The sequence below is a fragment of the Schistocerca cancellata genome, chromosome 4, assembly GCF_023864275.1.
Source record: "Schistocerca cancellata isolate TAMUIC-IGC-003103 chromosome 4, iqSchCanc2.1, whole genome shotgun sequence".
Classification (NCBI taxonomy): Eukaryota; Metazoa; Arthropoda; class Insecta; order Orthoptera; family Acrididae; genus Schistocerca; species Schistocerca cancellata.
The window spans coordinates 365,734,844-365,756,388 of NC_064629.1; the positions used below are offsets into that span (position 1 = coordinate 365,734,844).

General features: G+C 42.4%; 1 protein-coding gene across 1 annotated transcript in view; it reads right to left on the reverse strand.

The window, feature by feature from the left end:
- LOC126184197 (NPC intracellular cholesterol transporter 1-like) overlaps positions 1 to 21,545 on the reverse strand; it is a 296,479-nt gene that overhangs the window by 48,135 nt on the left and 226,799 nt on the right. The window contains exon 13 of the mRNA XM_049926565.1: positions 14,410 to 14,680. Within this exon, the coding sequence (XP_049782522.1) occupies positions 14,410 to 14,680 (271 nt within the window). The remainder of the gene's footprint in view (positions 1 to 14,409; positions 14,681 to 21,545) is intronic.

A 21,545-nucleotide genomic window follows, 5' to 3' on the forward strand; every position in this document is an offset into this window, starting at 1 on the left:
ATTTTTCAAACTGAATGGCATCCTAATGTACTGGTTATGGCCTCCAGGAGTAGAGAAAGCAGTTTTTGGATGATCCTCTGGAGCCACCTCTAACTGATGATAACCACTTGTCAAATCCATCATAGAAAAGTACAGGCATAGTCCTAAGTGATCCAAAGTCTCCTATATTTTTGGAATGGAGTATGCATCCATTACTGTCTTATTATTGAGGTATCGGTAGTCATAACAGAATCTGTATTTCTTAGTTCCATCCGCAGATTTTTTAGGCACAACGACAATGCCTGCTCCCCAGCAACTATTACTATGCTCTATAATACCATCTGCAAGCTGCTGATCAATGAAATCCTCCACAATCGGCTGCAAATACCTCGGTATCCTGTATGGATTACGGTAAATGGATGCTTCATTCCCTGTTGGTATCCTATGTTGAACTAATGGAGTTGCTGGTAACGGCCCTTGTGGAACAAACAAATCCTTAAACTCCCACAATAATTCTTCCATCTGCTCCCTTTCTTCTCCCTTCAAATGCTTAATTTTGTCATGCAATGCAGTTCTATCAGCAGTTAGTGGTTGATCACTTTGCCTACCTCTCGAACACCAGTCTTCATCAACTGGCACATCCAAATTTGCTACTAAAACTTCTTTCCTCAAATTCGCGTGTACCACGCTAAAATTATCCACGTTCACGGGAACTTCTCACTCATCATTCCCCTCCTGTATGCATACCACACTACGTTTCACAAAACAACCCAGTGAATCCAAATCTTCATTATCCTCCAATGGTTCAGTAACACATACTGTACCCACAGGTAGATTCGACTCCACACTTACCCAAAGCGACTTCCCTGTGCCACTAGACACACACTCATGCGAATTAAGCCTTAATGCTAATGTACGCGGTTCAATTGGTTTGATCATTATGTTGAATGCCCCTCGTGACAGCTCTGCATTGACAACAGTTTCCCCTAGTGGAAATGACATTCCACCAAGTTCCACAGTTCGTTGTCCAAGGTCAATTTTGGCATGATGTTGATGCAAGAAATCTACTCCTAGGATCAAGTCGTAGCCCTTGCTCACCCATGGTACTACCTCCATGCATGCATTAAATTGGATTTTCCCTATGCGAAAGTCAACTGTCACTGACCCCAAAGGCGTGACCTCCTTATCCCCCACTCCATGCAACTTATAACGTGGTGGGTCTAACTTCCTTCGTCCCATTATATTCTTAGTAGCCACTGACACTTGCGCCCTGTGTCCAACAAAATCTTAAACTTTTTAGTTCCTACAGATCCTACCACTGAACATTCCACCTCCGTATACATATTCGTAGCATTGAAATTAAACAGGAGCTCCTTTAGGTGGGTCTTGGGCCCCCTCTGTCGTTTAACGCTTGTCCACTTCTCCTATCTCCATTTCTCCATCCTCCACACTGCTGATTTCACCCCTTCCCCTGTTCCTTGCTGGCTGGGTACATTGCGTCTGTACATGTCCCATACAACCACACTTATAACATTTTATACCCACTGCAAATACTGTTTGCCTCTCGCGTACTCCTGTTGCCACGTCTATTTCCTTACACTGAATTGCCAGCTGAATGGCCGAATACAAATCTTTCGGAGTCCCTTCATGCACTTTCCATGAAATGTGCACCGGTTACCCCTTCAAAACTACATCAAGTGCCCTTTGCTTGGCCTCCTGCAACAGAACACTATTTGCCTCATCGCTCTGACCCAACTCGTAAGTGTACTCATTAATTTCTCTTATTCTCTCCACAAATATATCCACCATCTCCCCTTGTCTCTTTGTCACTGTACTTAACCTCTCCCTAAAGTACCGAGTGCTATTCTGTTTCTTGTACCTTTGTAAAAGCCCTTCCTTTAACTGCTTAAACTGTCCTGCCTTCCTTAAGCCCTCAGAACACCTTGCATATGTTTTTGCTTCACCCATTAGTCTAATTTTGGCTATATGTAACAACTGTTCATCAGACCAACCATTCATCGCAGCTGAAATTTCCAAGTCCTCCACAAACAAACGCACATCCTCAAATGCTTTTCCAGAAAATGGAATAATCAAACTTGCGGTGGCTGGATCAATCCCCTGCACCCCAGGCAACAACGACTGATCAGATGTGGTTTCCCACTCACTTCTAGATGTTAATTCATTTCTCAACTGTGTATTTTCCACTGTCAATTGTGCTATCATTTCCATTAAAATCCGTACCACTTCTGGTTCTGACACACCTTGTGTTGCTTTCGTTCTCAGTTAGTCCCGACAAAATCATTTACATACAAGAACAATCTGACTTCCTAAAACTCTTTATCATCATGCTCAGTAACATCGTACTCAAATTAACACAAAAGTAATTAAATGACACAAAACAATTTACTCCCTGAACATACTAACACTTATTCTGACAACAAAAAATACTATGCCCACACAAACATCTAAAATGTGGCTTGGCAAGCCATACTCAAAACACCAACAAGAAAGAAAACATCCAACACTCAAAAGAACAATTTTTACAGCACTCACCACATTTTGTGACTGTACTGCAGGTGGTGGACTCGAATGTCATACTGGACAGACGATGTCCACTATTCCGACACCAAATGTAGTGGATTGGTGCCAGGAGGTGCCATATTAAAACTCGTCCAAGCTTTTCAAATGATTTATATTTTCCGCTACAGAGCTTCATTGATCTCGGTCTGCATCACAGGCCCTGCATTGCTGAGGTAGTACCCCCAGCAGCATGTGCAACGCACTGTGTCAAGCTGGCCTTGTACGCCAGCTGTGGAGTTCCAGTTACGTCAGGATGGCTGTGCTATCAGCCAACTCAGTGGCCACTGTCCCCATTGACTCCACACTGCTCCGCCTGGAGCTGTAGCCGGCCGTGCTGCTGTTTCTTCCTCGGCTGGCATAGCTGGGAATGCGGCAGCAATGACCACTCCCGTTCCGGCGTCTGAACCTGTGGCCCTTGCCTTGTAAGTCTCTGGCGTGTGTCAGGAGCCGAGACGACTGTCCGCGGTAGCAACCTAAAGATTGGCCTGCCCTGGTTTGCTGCGGACCCTGCGTCGGCCACAGAGGGTCAAACCAATGACCCACCGTGGACTGGGACACTGTTGCCCCATCTGTTGCTGTGTGTCACCAGTACTGTGACACACCCTGCCATCCAGGAGAGCTGCCACACTTGAATCAATCTCGTTAGAAAACCACACCTATTTATACTCAGCTTCGTGGCTCTGTTTCGCTAAACGCATCGCTCCGAGTCACGTACACCCCACACCACGGTTGCGCCAGTGAGCCCCTTTGTCCTGTAGCTTGCGACATGCAAACCGCTGCATTTATGCTTTTCAGCGGTTCCATGGCCCCTGTGGCCTCCATTCCACTTCGCAACCACTGGTCAGTGTAACTTACTGCAATCCAGCCTGCACCCGGCTGTAACTTGTGCGCTCCGAAATACTGCACCAAATCTAACTTCACTATCTTAAACTGTGGTGCTGCTACAATACAGGTAATCTGTTCAATGCATGGTTAAGAGGTTAAGGAAAGAGACATATTTTCCCTCTTTCCTTTTCTGTATTTTTTGCTTTTCCTACTATCCAAGTTTCAGTGTTCTGTTTTCACACGTTCAGTGATTGCTGAGAAATGTGTAACTTCTTTTGTTTCATAATGGCTTAAAATCCAGTCTTGTTAACATTTTTTAAAATAATCTTTACATTTGAGTGTCATATTTATTCTTTACATTTTGTTATGCTCAAGAATAAGGCCAGGACTCGACAGACACAAATTACTTACATGTGCATCCCCCACTGCTATCCTTACATACAAGTTGGTGTGTCCACAAACCGAAGTTGGAGATGCCACTTACAAGACTTTCAAAATGGTGACAAATTGGTAGGCAAAATCCAATGTCAGCCAAAGCTTACTAGTAAGCTGGTGAAACTAACTTCTCTCATTTGTAAAGGAGTTAATATGGTTGCAAAGCTTTAGTCAAAGGGCTTATACTGATGCTGATAAAGAAATATGGGTGCACAAATGTTGGGTATGGAAATGGGTATCTTGCAGAAATTGTATGGAGGTTAATAATAGAACTATCTGCTGTGCACAAAAATCATTTGTGAATTTAAAATCAATTATTAATTCCTTTTGAGACACATTTCTGGTTCTATACAAAAATCTGATAAATATATGCAAGATTTCCTGTCAGCTTGCATTAAAATACAAGGAAACTTGTGATATCTAACAACTGGAGACACTATCATAACTGCAACACATATCACATTCTAATCAGCACTTTATCTAAATTTTTGTGTAAAGTACTTGGATGCTATCTAGAATACACCAAAGGTACATTGGAAATTAAGGTTTTTGTCTCAGTACTTCTGCTTTGTGTTAAGACTGTGCTAGGTCACAGGTGCTTTAAATATAACATTTCATTTACTGGTACAGAACTAATTTTGTAACCAAACTTTGTAGTACTGTGCAAAACAGTGATTGCATCAATATTAACAATGTTGTACCTACACAGAATTTTAATTAGGGTCAAGAGTAGCTTAAAATCTCTAAACACACAAGTAAATGTTCTCTTTATGCTTCAGCATAATATGTATTTTCAGTGACTAAATCAGAAAATTATTATTATAATCAAATAAAAATACGCCTTTACAATATTGATCTTAACTGACTAGTAGTGTAGGTTATGTCCAACTGGCCCATCTAGGGCCAGAAGACAGAACATTACCTTACTTTCTGTTCTGCAGTGATATTAATTTCAGAAAGTCCACATTCTTAGTTACAGTATTTTTCAAATCCAAATGTCACTTCAAACGGTGCTGAGTAACTTTATTACAAATAAATGATTGTAAGGAATTGCTGAATGCTGGGTGAGATTCCTACTCATGGTTTAAGAACATTTTGCCACTTTGAAAAGTATTTATTTATTTAGTTGAAGACTAAACCTATTATTTTGTCATGACACTAACAATACATGCACACAACCAAAATTTTCAAGACATGTACTGTTCAACAAACAAGAGCAGATCCACTTAGTTAGCTGCTGGAGCTCATAGGTGATGGTGGAGGAAGCGACAATGTGCAATAAAGTTACACTTCTTTTAGCTTTTGTAACTTATGCCTAAGTTGGCATAACAGTGTGCAAGTAGGGTGTTTCCACATGTAAGTTGACTTATGTGAGTGGTGGTGGGGGCATGCATGTGTTGGTAATCCATGCATGTGGAAACCCAGTTTAATGAAGTGCCACAATTAAAAGTACTGATGCCACACAGTGTGTGATAGTCATGTGTGAATTTTCTTTTGTTTATACAGAATACTACACGCCTGAATTTAGATGCTAAATTTTGCAAAGTTGATAGTATTCTGTCACTCATGCAGGTCTGAAATATTTGCCTGATGTTTCACAGACGTATCACAGGTCTCTCATCAGTAATGAATACCATATAAGAAATCCTAAAGACTGTTTAAAAGTTAACCATAAAAAAAGCTAGAGCAGAAAGTTCTTAGTTATAATCTGTTTTTACAATCTGGAATGCCATTTGTGATGCACAAAAAGGCCAGGTTGGTCCAAGTAATATCTGAGCCAGGTCAGAGTTTAATGCTGAGCACATGGAACTACATGAGGCTCAGAACACCATAAAGAAGCATATGTTTAATTGTAATACTGTCATAATTCCCATTTAATATGATGTATGATCATATAGCTATAAAAGATTTAAGTGCTCTTGTACTGTGCACTACAATGCAATTTGTTTTCTACTGTTACCTCTAGAGGGCAGTGAAGGACAGTTTTATAACCTGACTGCCCTACTTAGTGAGTTTTCACAACAAAATTAAATACAAAGAACCTGAGTTTAATTTTGAAGTTGTTTGGAGGGATGAGCAAGAGCCCTGGAACTATTTTCTTTGTCATTTCCAAGGTAGTATTGGATTCCAAACACAAAAACCCCACTTTGTGGAATTATACACCTTTTGGTAGTGTTCCCATGTGACAAATGGGAGTATGTTCTGAACAAAGGGACTTGGTTTGAACTCTAATCAAACTATGTACCTCCATGATAGGAACTGAGAATACCCAGGAGTTACCCAACAGCACAGGAAAAATCACTTGGGCAATACCGTTAATGTCTTGAATGTGCATTTCATCATGTGCATTAAATAATGAACAGCTTCCTGTATGAAACACTCTTTTCAGTTGTTCTGACTTCAAATGCTTAAAATACAATGATACAACTATGTTAACTAATGTAACTACAAACATTGCGAACTGAATACAGATCACATATTGCTGCCTTTAATTTACACTTTATTTTAGTGTTTGATTTACTTCTTCTTACAATACATTTATTTATAGCTGCCTTCTAAAAATGTATTTTGTTTGTAGTCTGTGATATTGTTGGTATAGTGATTATTTTGTTCATTTGTCTGGTTATTCCATTTGCCATAGAAATGGATATATATGTTGCTCTGTTTTAAGTTTTTTTACAAGTGTGACAATTTTCTGATTCAAAATGCCTCATACTGAATACATAATGAATGCCCTCATGGTACTGCTTTATGTTGTGTTTGTTTGTAAGTTCATTAGCAAAGTTCGTGTGTTTTAGAACATAGGTGTTTGTTGCCCCTTTGTATTTTCTATACTTGCTCTTATTATGATAGGCTGTGGAATGTATTTTATGCTATTAAGTGCTAGAAGCTCAGTCTTTTTATACCAATCTCTGTAATGTTGGTCAGCAATTTTGTGAATGTTGATAGAATTTTAGTTTGACTGCCTTTTTGTCATCAAAAACACACATAAGATTTTTTATATTTTACATATTATGCTTTCTTGGGTAGTAAAAAAAGTGTATCAAGTTTGCCTTCCAATATATGCATGTTTGAAATTTTCTTCTTATCCGCAATGTATATAGACTCAAAGGATGAAAATGTTTTGATATATAATTGTGCCTTCAGGAGGAATTCTGAAGTTTTCCTCCAGAATTACTTCTCACAATTGTTGAGTTAAATGTTCTGTTTTGCTATAAGTATTGAACATAAAGCCCATCATTCAGCAGAATGTGTTATGTTTGACTACATTTCCAATAGTTCACATGGGTAATTTCCAAGATGCGACCAAGTATTTCATGTCACATATTCACCTTTCATTTGTACATCTCAGAGTTCATCCAACCCCCCAAAATAAAAATTTAATTGCATAAAGTCTGGCACTCTTGATGAACAATTAAGTTGTAACTGCTGTCTGCTTCACATCTGCTGTGCAGCAAGCTATGTAAGTTTAAGTATTAACTGTGTTTTTCTTACTTGTCACTTCTTTTTCTGTGTGTTTTTGCTTTTAGGAAGCTTTAATTTTTGAGTACTAGTAACAGTGTTCCATAGATTTTGTGTTTGTTTTGAATACAGTCCAGAGTCAGGTGGTGTTTATTTTCACTTGAGTACCTCTATCGGTTCTCCCTTCTATTCCAGTCTCGTATTGTTTGTGGAAAGAAGGATTGTTAGTATGCTTCTGTGTGGGCTCTAATCTCTCTGATTTTGTCCTCATGGTCTCTTCGCGAGATATATGTAGGAGGGAGCAATATACTGCTTGACTCTTCAGTAAAGGTATGTTCTCGAAACTTCAACAAGAGCCCGTACCGAGCTACTGAGCGTCTCTCCTGCAGAGTCTTCCACTGGAGTTTATCTATCATCTCCGTAACGTAAGTTGGTGTTCCAAAACATCCCAAAGGTGCTCTGTAGGATTCAGGCCAGTCCATTACAGGGATGATATTGTCATGTTATTGTCTGCCACAGGCGTTGCATTATGAATAGGTGCTCGATCGTATTGAAAGATGCAATTGCCATCCTCAAATTGCTCTCCAACAGTGGGAAGCAAGAAGGTGCTTAAAACATCAATGTAGGCCTGTGCTGTGATAGTGCCATGCAAAACAGCAAGGGGTGCAAACTCCCTCCATGAAAAATGTGACCACACCATAGTACCACCGCCTCCAAATTTTACTGTTGGCACTACACAAATTGGCAGATGACGTTCACCGGACATTCGTCATACCCTCACCCTGCCATTGGATCGCCACATTGTGTACTGTGATTCATCACTCCACACAATATTTTTCCGATGTTCAGTTGTCCGATGTCTATGCTCCGTACACCAAGCGAGGTGTCATTTGGCATTTACCGGCATGATATGTGGCTTATGAGCAGCCGCTCTACCATGATATCCAAGTTTTCTCACCTCCCACCTAACTGTCATAGTACTTGCAGTGGATCCTGATGCAGTTTGGAATTCTTGTGTAATGGTCTGGATAGATGTCTGTCTATTACACATTATGACCCTCTTCAACTGTCAGCGGTCTTTGTCAGTCAACAGACAAAGTCAGCCTGTACACTTTTATGCTGTACATGTCCCTTCATGTTTCCACTTCCTTATCACATTGGAAACAGTGGACCTAGGGATGTTTAGGAGCGTGGAAATCTCACATACCCTCCACCACACACCATCAGGTGGATTGCGGAGTATGGATGTACATGTAGATGTAGACTTTATGCCAGGCCTCACCGACTGACATCAATACCTCTCCTCAGCACAGCACTCCATGAAGAATGGGCTGCCATTCCCCAAGAAACCTTCCAGCACCTGATTGAGCATATGCCTGTGATAGTGGAAGCTGTAACCAGTGCTACTGGTGGGCAAACACCATTTTGAGTTCCAGCATTACCTATGGAGAGTGCCATGAACTTGTAAGTCATTTTCAGCCAGGTGTCCGGATGCTTTTGATCACATAGTGTAGATCATATTTGCATTTTCTTCATTGGTGTAAATGTGTGGCATTTTAGTCAGCACATGTACAAACACAATTAACTTATGCTTTTCTGAGATATGTTCTCAATCTCTCATACTACTTCACTCACAACACATCATGGACAATTGAGTGTTCAGTGGGCTAGCTTAATGGCAGAAAGATACCCTGTGCAAAGAGGTTGAAAGCAACAAGGTAGGCTGGACTAGAAAAAAATGTCAATGTGGTTAGGTGTGTAAGACACGTATGTGCTCACCACTAGACCAAAAACAAATGTACACTAAATTTATTCTATTTTGGAAACCATTTAGAAAAGGGCACTTGTCCACATGAAGTTTTTTGCTTCAAATGAATGTTCCTATCATATCCCTGAATATTGATCACTCCTTCAGGGACCTCCTGTAGAGAGTGTTTGACTGTTGTCAGTATGTTCTCCTGATCTCTCACCCACTGAGAACATCTGGTCATGGCTTGCTGAAGACTGTTATGCAACCATTTGCCAGCCACTAAGATTGATGAGCTCTATGCCAGAGTTGAAGTAGCACAGAATAATGTACCTCTGTTTACCATCCAAGCTCAGTTTGATTAAATGGCAATCTGGGTTAGAGCAATTGTTGCTGCCAGATTTGGCAGTTATGTGTGTTGTGACAGTGCCACGAGATTTTAAAGTGCCACTACGTCAGTACACAAACACGGCGATAGAGGCGCTCCACAGCTCGGCTGAGCATGGGAGCGCCACCTGGCTATGAACGGCGCCGGCCACATGTCACGGCACGGGAGTGGAGTGACAGCTACGGAGTTGGTAGCATGAAACCCACTATTGTTTCTACGTTTATATATCCACACAATTTATTAGTGAATTAAAGGTTATAACACTTTTTGGCAACGAGGATGGGATATTTTTTTTCCAGCGTTGGAGTATTGCGCGTTCGTGTCTGGGCAGACATGGAACAGCTTCTGCAAGCGCTAATTGAACAACAAACACAGCTGACGGCTGCTATTCAGGCACAACAAACACAGCTGACGGCTGCTATTCAGGCATTGTCGACGTCACTTACTCATCGTCTGTCGTCCTCTTCTCCGCCTCCATTCCCTCCTTATGACGAGGCCGCTGAAGACTGGGAGGATTATGAGAAGCGTTTGTGGCAATACTTCTTGGCTTTCAGCGTTGTCGACACCCCGATGTGTAAGTCGTTATTTCTATCTTGGATTTCCCCACGGATCTATCAGCTGCTATCTCAGTTAGCCCCTCTGCGGGAACCTGCCTCTCTGTCCTTCCAAGAAATGTGTGACTTATTGTCTAACTATTACCGAAAAAACACCCACGTCGTTGCCGCCCGCGTGGCGTTCTACCGGTGTCGTAAACAGCCCCATCAATCTTACCGGGCTTGGGCGGCGGAACTACACGGTCTGAGTAGGAAATGTCAGTTTGTCACGGACACTCATCTTGAGTCTTATGCTGATTCAATGGTTAGGGATGCTATTCTACGGCTTGCTCCTGATAAAGAAGTTCGACAACGTGCCCTACAACTGCCAAACCCATCGTTGTCAGAAGTTCTAAGCATCGCTCAATCCTTTGAAGTGTCTCACGCTGCTGGCGCGCAAATAGACGCGTGGTGTGATGTGGGCGCTGTACAGTCAACTTTCGACACGGACAATTTGCCTGTTTCCCAGGAGAACGATGATGTGGCGGCGGTTCACTTGCATACACAACAGCAACCACAGAAACAGGTTCGTTCAGCCCTTCCTTCTTGTCCACGTTGTTTCGTACAGCATGACAGGGCCGCGTGTCCAAAACGTTGGGCCACGTGTAATTCATGTAGGAAAAAAGGCCACATTGCTTCTGTGTGTCAGTCCCCTCATGTTCCTGTCGACGATGATGAGGCATCGGACATGGATGTTAACTGTGTGCTTTCTCAAACAAATAAGTTGTTTGTTACTGTTCGTGTTCTGGATAAAGACATTCGCATGCAAGTGGACACTGGCTCTGCAGTAACTCTCATTAATTCTCGCACGTATTTGGAGTTGGGCTCCCCTCCCTTGTCTCCAGTTACGCGAAATCTGAGAACTTATAATAAACAGAAAATTCCTATCGTTGGCCAGTTTGATGCCTCCACTGCTTACAAGTCTGTTGTTCGGCCCCTCACGTTTTATGTGGTGGATCATGCGGGCACTGAAAATCTGTTCAGTTATGATGCTTTCCAGTTGTTTGGGTTCTCCATTGATGATGATGTGCACCTCATATCTGAGGATATTCCGTATCAACAGCTGGACGGATTGTGTTCTGAATTCTCGTCCGTGTTCTCTGCTGGTCTGGGTCATGCCAAGGATTTTAAAGCCCACATTACTTTTAAACCTACAGCTCGCCCTAAGTTTTTCCAGGCACGCCCTATTCCAATGGCATTGCGTGCACCTCTCAAGGCCGAGATAGACAGGTTAACAGCTTCAGGGATTCTCCTTCCTGTTACCTCCAGCGAATGGGCATCGCCAATCGTGGTGGTTTCTAAACCCAACGGGAGTCTGCGATTGTGTGGCGATTTTAAAGCCACTGTCAACGCTCAGAGTCTCATTGACACTTATCCTCTTCCCCGTCCTGAGGAGTTATTTACCAAGCTCGCTGGGGGCCAGTTCTTTTCCAAACTTGACTTATCGGAGGCGTACCATCAGTTGCCATTGGATGCGTCTTCCAAGGAATTTCTCGTCATCAACATTCCTTGTGGGTTGTATCAGTATCAGCGGTTACCATTTGGTGTCGCTAGCGCGCCGGCCATTTTTCAGCGGTTTTTGGAACAGCTCACGGCTTCCGTTCCTGGCTGCATCAACTACATGGATGACATTGTTGTCACGGTGGCCTCCACTGAGGAGCATCTTCGCAATTTGCGACATTATTTCGGGTTCTGCATTCGGCTGGGTTGAAGTGCAATCTGGACAAGTCACAGTTCTTCCAACCCTCCATTGTGTATCTTGGTTTCCACTTGTCCCGTGAAGGTATACGTCCTCTACGTCAGCACGTTGCAGCCATCACCGCTCTCCCCCGGCCGTCTACGGTCAAAGAACTTCAGGCGTTTCTAGGCAAGATTGCTTATTATCACAAATTCATTCCCTCCGTGGCGGCGGTGGCTCATCCGCTGCATCAGCTGTTACGCAAAAACGTACCTTTCTGTTGGTCCGACGAGTGTGAGCAGGCTTTTGTTCGCCTGAAGGCTCATTTGCAGTCGGCGCCTTGTCTTGCCACCTTCCGTCCGAGTCAGCTCTTGGTTCTGGCGACTGACGCGTCACAGTATGGCCTAGGTGCTGTTCTCGCCCATCGGTATGAGGATGGGTCGGAACGACCCATCGCCTATGCTTCAAAGACCCTCAACGATGCCCAACGGCGTTATTCTCAAATCGAAAAGGAGGGGCTCGCTATCATTTATGCTCTAAAAAAGTTTAGTGTTTTTTTGTATGGTTCTAAGTTTCACCTCATCAGCAACCACAAGCCACTGGTCTCTCTGTTCAGCCCTTCAGCGTCACTTCCGGATAAGGCGGCTCAACGCCTGCAACGTTGGGCCTTATACTTGTCTCGTTTTCACTATGAGATTCACTATCGCCCCACGGCCCAGCACGCCAACGCTGACGCGTTATCACGTTTGCCGATGGGCCCCGACCCGGTTTTCGATCGAGATGAACTACTCTGTTTCCACATTGATGAGGAAGAACGTCGTGCGGTCGAGGGTTTTCCACTTACAGGTTCTCAGGTCGCGTCAGCTACTGCGCGGGACCCGGTCCTGCGTCAGCTGATCGGTTTTGTTCAACGGGGTTGGCCGGACAGGACCAAGGGCCGGGCCTCGGATCCCCTTCGCAACTACCATGCCTTGCGCCTTCGTCTGTCTGTTCGTGAGGGTGTTGTTCTTCTGGCCACGGATGGCGCATCTCCACGGGTCGTGGTGCCAGCTTCTCTTTGTAAAGATGTTCTCAAACTATTGCATGAGGGCCATTGGGGGATTTCTCGGACTAAGTCCCTGACCCACAGGCATGTTTATTGGCCCGGTATCGATTCGGACATCTCCCACATGGTCGCTGCGTGTGCTCAGTGTGCTCAACAACTGGCTGCACCCCGTACAATGCCCTCTCCGTGGCCTGATCCGGCGCAGCCATGGGAACAGGTGCACGCTGACTTTGCCGGCCCCTTCCTTGGCACTTATTGGCTACTGTTGATTGACGCCTTCTCAAAGTTTCCGTTTGTGGTTCGATGTCCGTCGCCCACCACTGCGGTGACGACGCTGGCTTTGTCCAAAATTTTTGTGCTCGAAGGTCTTCCCTCCACGATTGTCACGGACAACGGCCCTCAGTTCTCTTCGCAGGCCTTCCGTGATTTTTGTACTGGACAAGGGATTCATCATGTTACAGCAGCGCCCTTCCATCCCCAATCGAACGGGGAGGTCGAGCACCTTGTCCACACTTTCAAAAGCCAGATGAAAAAATTCCTTAGTGATTTTTCTACTGATGATGCTCTGTTGCAATTTCTGGGTTCTTATCGCTTCACGCCGCTAGGTGATCGCAGCCCTGCTGAACTCTTGCATGGCCGCCAACCGCGCAATCTACTGCACCTGCTTCACCCTGTCAGGCCTAGTACTGTGTCCCCTTGTGCGGGAAAATACTCGGTGGGTGCCGACGTGTGGGCACAAGGGTATGGATCTCGCCCTAAATGGATTCCAGGGGTGGTCAAGGCTCTTCGCGGCCGCCGGCTTTGTGAATTACGTACGGACGACGGCATGGTTGTTCGTCATTACGACCAGATGCGCCCACGAGTGGTGGCCACGCCGGTGCCACCGCCCCTTCTTTCGCCTCCACCAGCCCGGGAAGCCAGTCCTGTCGCTGCTGCCGATCTCCCATGCGTGTCGCTGCAGCCAACGTCGCTGCCGCTTCCGAGTACACCGGAACCAGCCTCAGTCGCGACGCCGCCTTCTCCGGGACCCATCTCGCTGGAGCACACCCCCAGGTCCACGACACCTATGGATGCTGCTCCGGAGTTTTCACCCATCATCTCGTCCAGGAGATACGTTCCACGCACAGGCTTCCGTCTTGGACATTTTCGACCATATTCTCGTGTTTCTCCACGGGATCTTCTCAGGGTCTTCCAAGAGGCCATGGATGTCTCCGCACTGTCCGTGTCTCCAAGGAAGTGAGTGTGGTTTTTTTCAAGGGGGGAAAAGTGTTGTGACAGTGCCACGAGATTTTAAAGTGCCGCTACGTCAGTTCACAAACACGGCGATAGAGGCGCTCTGCAGCTCGGCTGAGCGCGGGAGCGCCACCTGGCTATGAACGGCACCGGCCGCATGTCACGGCACGGGAGTAGAGTGACAGCTACGGAGTTGGTAGCATGAAACCCACTATTGTTTCTACGTTTATATATCCACGCAATTTATTAGTGAATTAAAGGTTATAACAATGTGTACTAAGTTTTACACCCTGTATATCAACAACAAAGTAAACTGTGTAATCTTCCAACTATGCCGTATACAGACAATAAGTACAATTTCATTATTTCCTATCCTTACTGGCATTGCAATTTTAATGGTCACTCATGTATTTAGGTAGTCTCAATTAAATTATCAGTACTTACCATTTCTTGTTCCCTTTGCATGTACATATTCATGTCCAACATGGGCAGCATAATCAACTGTCAGTCCTGCACACAAGAGAATCATCAGAGATGAAGAAATTTCAATTGTTAGTCCTGACCAGTACATTGACCCAATGAGGTCAGTTACAGTAAGTATCACACATAAATTGACCAATACTACAGCTCTTGGGCCCTTAATCAAGCACAGTGTTACAGCAAAGACAGCAGCACACGTGATTGCCAAATTCCGAAACAGCTCCTCGCCGACAATCTGTAAGAAGAAATTAAATTTTATATTAGACTGACACTTTTTGTATTCTGTATTTACATGTAAATCTACATACTCCAAGCCACTGTGAAACGAATGATAGAAGTTAATTCCCATTGTACCACTTATTCACTTGTTTCAGACAGTAAGTCTTTATAGATTATCTGCAAAAAGTCTGGAGTTACTATTTAATTGTTTGCTGGTTCATTACTATATGTCATGAACAGCAAGGGTACCTACACACTTCACAAATTTTGCTTGATACCTCATATGATCCTACTGTCAATAATAAGTGTAGGTGTGGTACTGAGCCAAAAGGGTAATAGTTTCAGTCACACGTTTATCATTTCCATGAACGATACATCACAATTCTTTATCCTGATAATTTAATTATAATTATTTCTCTAAATATAGCAGTATCCTGAAATTAAATAAGTTTTTGTATAAAATATACATTTTTTAGCAAACTGCAGACCTCATTGTTGACACTGCAACAATAAATTTTGTAATTTATTTTTATTTAGTTATTTATTTACTGTTTTCTTTACAAATGCATCAATGTGGCATAAGGAAATACGAGAATTTACATCAGTATTAATCAGAAGTTAGTTTTTTCATATTTATGTACGAAGAGTGTCACAAAATTATGAGTTTTTAAATGGGTGCTAGTTCAATCAAAATAGCTACAGAACAATCTGAAACAATATAGGTGCACTATATCTTGGTTGGTCCATTTAGTGTTTCTTTCCTTTTCTGATATCTATGTACGAGATAGCAAAGATATTTCCTTGCTGAATCACACATTGAATGTATCTTTCTGTTAAAAATATAAATAATGAGGTCTTTGAGACCATAGCATAAAGTAATCTCTAATTGAAAATTTATTCCCTTTTTTACTTGTCCCGAGCCTTGAGGAGCACTTCACTTGGGTTATAGGGCACAAATATTAAATCTAAGAATTCTCGTTCTTGTGTAAAATAAATATAGCATAATTTGGTTTCTAAGATGATCAGTTCTGATGTATAAGGCTGTGAGACATCAGTTTGAGTTTACAAGATTAACTGATCAGTTGATTAACCATAATGCAATGGTGTACTTTGTTAAAGACTCTGATGGTTTTTGTACATGGGGAGGCTGACAGGCTGTATCAGGACAAGGAGCCATGTAGGAGACATCTAATGTATGCCACATTTTTAAGATTCTTCTAGCTGTTATCACAATATGAAGAGTGAGAAAAACAGTGAACTGTTTGGACTCCTAATTTGGAAGAAGCAATATTTGCCCAGATGGATTCTTCTGTCAACACTCTATCAGTTGAACATGAAATAATGTAGTGCAGAGCATTGTATAGAATGTTATATCTGTAAATCAACCATACCCCATAAAATTCAAAGAAAGAGCAAATTTTATCTTCTACTGGCTTCAGAATCAGTGTTGTGTTCAGCCAACAAGGGCCACAACACCATATTGTCGATCCTCATTTTCCTGCATATGTGCTTTTCTCAGATAAAACTCTTTTTTTTCAGACTTATGAAAATCAAAATAGTGTGTATGAGCCATTGAGAAACTCCACACTACAGTTGCGAAGAGCCATCAGTGCAGATTTTCACTGAACTTGCAAGCACACAAAGCCAATGATTGATTAATAGGCCAATGTCTGCCTCCCCCATGCTTAACTGCACAGGTGGACCCTGTGTTCCTGAAAGACATTCCTCCATGCTGTTGGAAGATATTCCACTTGAAATTCGTGTGCTTATGTATTTGCAACATGATGGAGCTCTCGCTTGCTTTGCACATCTTCTTCATGAACATTTGCATCACATGTTCCGTGAAAAGTGGATAGAAAGAGGAGGTCTTGTTTCGTAGCCAGGTTATTCAACCTACATCATCTGATGTCTTCTAGGGGAGCTGTATTAAAAGACCTGTACAGAAGACAACTGTTGAGATTAAAGGAGAATCTCTTGGCAAGAATTCTAGCTGGCTGTTCAGTTGTCAGGGTTGTTTGAACAGGTACTTTGTGTATTGATAGCACACATGTCTCAAAACTGTGACATGCCACCTGAACAACAGTACTGAATGTAGCACTGTGAGCAAGCTGTGCAAACAAATATAATAATTACAAAAATAAGTCTACTCTGATTTTTATCGTTGTCAGCAGAGAAACAGTACAAATGAAGCTTTACACTTAGTCAATTCTAGATCAGAGTTCCATATACAAAATTGATACACTTGTACCTCTCTTTCATATATGAACTGTTGTTTCATCATCACAGAAACATTCTGTAAAACGTTCTGTAGAATTTGCTAACATTTAAGTTATAGACATAACTAAACATTAATTATAACATGCTGGTTGGCTGAAATATGTTTAAGTTAAACTTCTCTAAAGTAACTGGGAGAAAATGTTGTAAAATGTATGCCTAATTTAATTTTTGTCAGTAATTCCAAATATTTTAGGTCTGGTTGTGTATAACTGCATTTGGCCATCTCAAACAAGTAACACATTTGTTGGGTTTTCTAAAGGGCTCTGATATTGAGAGGGTTATTTACACATACAGTGAGAGTGTGCTTAATTCACAGGGAAATAAAATACAGGATTCTAGTATTTCCTCTAACTGTTAAAAGCATTTTAACTGTGAGAATTATGGTATCCTTTTCAGTAAATATATTTTATGGTGTCATAGGAAATGCTACAAAATGTTTCTAGGAAGATCTCTTTAAAGAGATGTGAAATGTATCAAAAGGTACGTCTTATGAATTATACTATCAGTCATTATCTGACTACAAAATAATTGTGGACCTGGATGTCAGCTTTTCTACATCTACATCTACATGGATATTCTGCAAATCACATTTAAGTGTCTGGCAGAGCTTTCATCAAACCACCTTTGCAGTTCTCTATTATTCCAGTCTCATATACGAGGGTCGGTCAAAAAGTAATGCCTCCCATTTTTTTTCTACTTAAAGAAATTAAGTTAAGTGAAAAATTTGAATTTGGCGCCATTCCTCAAACCTTCTTCTGCAATCCACTGCAGTAGTAACTTTCTGTGTCAACAGGTGGCAGCACAGCAGAAGTTTGTAAGATGGCCGACATCAATGTTCGTTTGAGACAGCGTTGTGTGATTGAATTCTTGAATGCAGAAGGTGAAACGCCCATACGCATTCATGAAAGACTGAAGAAGGTGTATGGTGTTGTGACAGTGGATGTCAGCACTGTTAGACGATGGGTTCGTCGTTGTAAGGAAGCTGAAGGGCAAACACCGTTGACTGACGAAAAGCGGAGCGGCAGGCCGGTGAGTGCAGTGACTCCACACAACATTCAGCAAGTTGATGACATCATTCGTGGTGACCGTCGGGTGACTGCAGATGAAGTGTGTCGCATTATTTCTCTTAGTAAAGGCAGTGTGATCACGATTATTAAACAATTGGGGTACTCAAAAGTTTGTGCACCGTGGGTTCCAAGAATGTTAACCGATCAGAATAAAGAGGCAAGGAAAACAATAGCCTCCCAACACTTGCAGCGCTTCCGTTTGGAGGGAGATGAGTTTCTGAAAAAAATTGTGACCGGGGACGAAACATGGGTGCATTTTTTTGAACCCGAATCAAAGAGGCAGTCAATGGAGTGGCGTCACACAAGCTCGCCGAGGAAGAAAAAATTCAAAACTGTGCGATCGGCAGGGAAAGTTATGGCAACAGTTTTCTGGGATACAGAGGGTGTGATTCTGGTTGATTTTTTGGAGCAGGGATGCACAATAAATTCTGTTCAATACGTCACAACCCTCAACAAACTTAAAGCACGTCTTCAGCGAGTTCGCCCAACAAAATCAATGGCAGATGTTCTTCTTTTGCATGACAATGCAAGACCACACACCAGTCGTCACACCTCTGAGGGAGTTTGTCAAAATTGGATGGGAAGTTTTGCCTCATCCCCCATACAGCCCTGACCTGGCACCATCAGACTTCCATCTGTTCGGGCCACTAAAAGAAGCTCATCGTGGGATTCATTTTGAAGATGAGGAGGCCGTCAAAACATCCGTGCGTCAATGGCTTAGGAAGCAGAGCTGTGATTTTTACCGTGCTGGGATACATGCCCTTGTTCAAAGATGGACCAAAACTGTAGAGATGGGCGGAGATTACATTGAAAAATGACAAAATGATCCTCAATGTTGTGGTTTTCAACCTATGTAATTGCATTTAAATTTCCTGACAATTAAACGTAGAAAAAAAAAATAGGAGGCATTACTTTTTGACTGACCCTCGTAGATTGCGGAAAGAACGAACACCCATATCTTTCCATACAAACTCTGATTTCCCTCATTTTATCATGGTGATTGTTTCTCCCTATCTACATCTACATCTACATTTATACTGCGCAAGCCACCCAATGGTGTGCGGCGGAGGGCACTTTACGTGCCACTGTCATTACCTCCCTTTCCTGTTCCAGTCGCGTATGGTTTGCGGGAAGAACGACTGCCGGAAAGCCTCCGTGCTCGCTCGAATCTCTCCAATTTTAGATTCGTGATCTCCTGGGGAGGTATAAGTAGGGGGAAGCAATATATTCGATACCTCATTCAGAAATTCATCCTCTTGAAACCTGGACAGCAAGCTACACCACGATGCAGAGCGCCTCTCTTACAGAGTCTGCCACTTGAGTTTGCTAAACATCTCCGTAACGCTATCACACTTACCAAATAGCCCTGTGACGAAACGTGCCGCTCTTCTTTGGATCTTCTCTATCTCTTCCGTCAACCCGATCTGGTATGGATCCCACACTGATGAGCAATACTCAAGTATAGTTCGAACGAGTGTTTTGTAAGCCACCTCCTTTGTTGATGGACTACATTTTCTAAGAACTCTCCCAATGAATATCAACCTGGCAACCGCCTTACCAACAGTTAATTTTATATGATCATTCCACTTCAAATCGTTACGCATGCATACTCCCAGATATTTTACAGAAGTAACTGCTACCAGTGTTTGTTCCGCTATCATATAATCATACAATAAAGGATCCTCCTTTCTATGTATTCGCAATACATTACATTAGTCTATGTTAAGGGTCAGTTGCCACTCCCTGCACCAAGTGCCTATCTGCTGCAGATCTTCCTGCATTTCGCTGCAATTTTCTAATGCTGCAACTTCTCTGTATACCACAGCATCATCCGTGAAAAGCCACATGGAACTTCCGACACTATCTACTAGGCCATTTACATATATATTGTGAAAAGTAATGGTCCCATAACACTCCCCTGTGGCACGCCAGAGGTTACTTTAACGTCTGTAGACATCTCTCCATTGAGAACAACATGCATTAACAAAATATTTTCGCATGCGCAAGAGAAAGATGTTAATTGGTATTTTGTGAGAAGATTGCTCCATGAAGAAAAACACCTTTGTTTTAATTATGTTCATCCCAAATCCTGTATCATTTCAGTGATACACTCTCCCCTATTTTGTGATGATACAGAACGTGTTGCTCTATTTTGAACCTTTTCGATGTACTCTGTCAATCCTATCTGGTACGGATCCCACACCATGCAGCAATATTCTGAAAGAAGATGGACAAGTGTAGTGTAGGCAGTCTCCTTAGTAGATCTGTTACATTCTCTAAGTGTCCTACCAATAAAATGCAGTCTTTGGTTAGCCTTCCCCACAACATTTGCTATGTGTTTCTTCAAATTTAAGTTGTTCGTAATTGTAATTTCTAGATATTTAGTTGAATTTATGGCCTTTAGATTTGACTGATTTATCATGTACCTGAAGTTTAATGGATTCCTTTTAGTAATCATGTGGACGACCTCACACTTTTCATTATTTAGGGTCAATTGCCAAGTTTTGCACCATACAGATACCTTTTGCAGCAATATTATGAAAAGGAAAGTTGTTACTCACCATATAGTCAAGATGCTGAGTCGCAGATAAGCACAACAAAAAGACTCTCACAATTTAAGCTTTTGGCTGTTAAGACCTTCGTCAATAGTACATGACAGACGCGCGCGCGCACACACACACACACACACACACACACACACACACAAAACAACTTGCACACACAACTGCAATCTCAGGCAAATGAAACTACACTACAGCAGGGTGTGTGTGTGTGTGTGTGTGTGTGTGTGTGTGTGTCTGTTGTCTATTGTGGATGAAGGCCTTAATGGCCAAAAGCTTTATTTGTGAGAGTCTTTTTGTTGTGCCTATCTGCGACTCAGCATATCCGCTATATGGTGAGTAGCAACTTCCCTTTTTTGTAATATTGTTACATTCCATCCTGGATTTTCCTTTGTTAGATATCTTTTCTAAATCATTTTGCAATTTGTTTTGGTCTTCTTATGATTTTACTAGTCAACAAACAACAGCATCATCTGCAAACAACCAAAGATGGCTTCTCAGATTGTCTCCCAAATCGTTTATATAGATAAGAAACAGCAAAGTGGCTATAACACTACCTTTGGGAATGTCAGAAATCCCATAGCTCTTGACCTTTCATCAGTAATGTTGCCATATTAAGTATGTTTTGTCTGCACAGTGTAGTGACACCAACCAATATCACTAGGGAAATGGAGTAGCTGGTGCAATACTACTGTCTACTGTCATGGTGCCACTATCCAGTTGGCACATGTCACGAAGACTGCCCTTTGGCGAGGTCATGCCTACCAGAATCCTGCATATAAATCTGTCCAGGGACAGTTGTAATTCTGTCACAATTTTGATACAGTGGAACTGTGTGCTGATTAGTCCTTTGGTTTGGTTCTCACCGTGGAGTGGATTTATGAGCATTTACCCTTCAGACTCTGTTAGTTACTTGCTGGACACTGACAGTGGGTGAAGTGGACTTGGGTTCATGGCTTACTTTAAAATAGTTTTC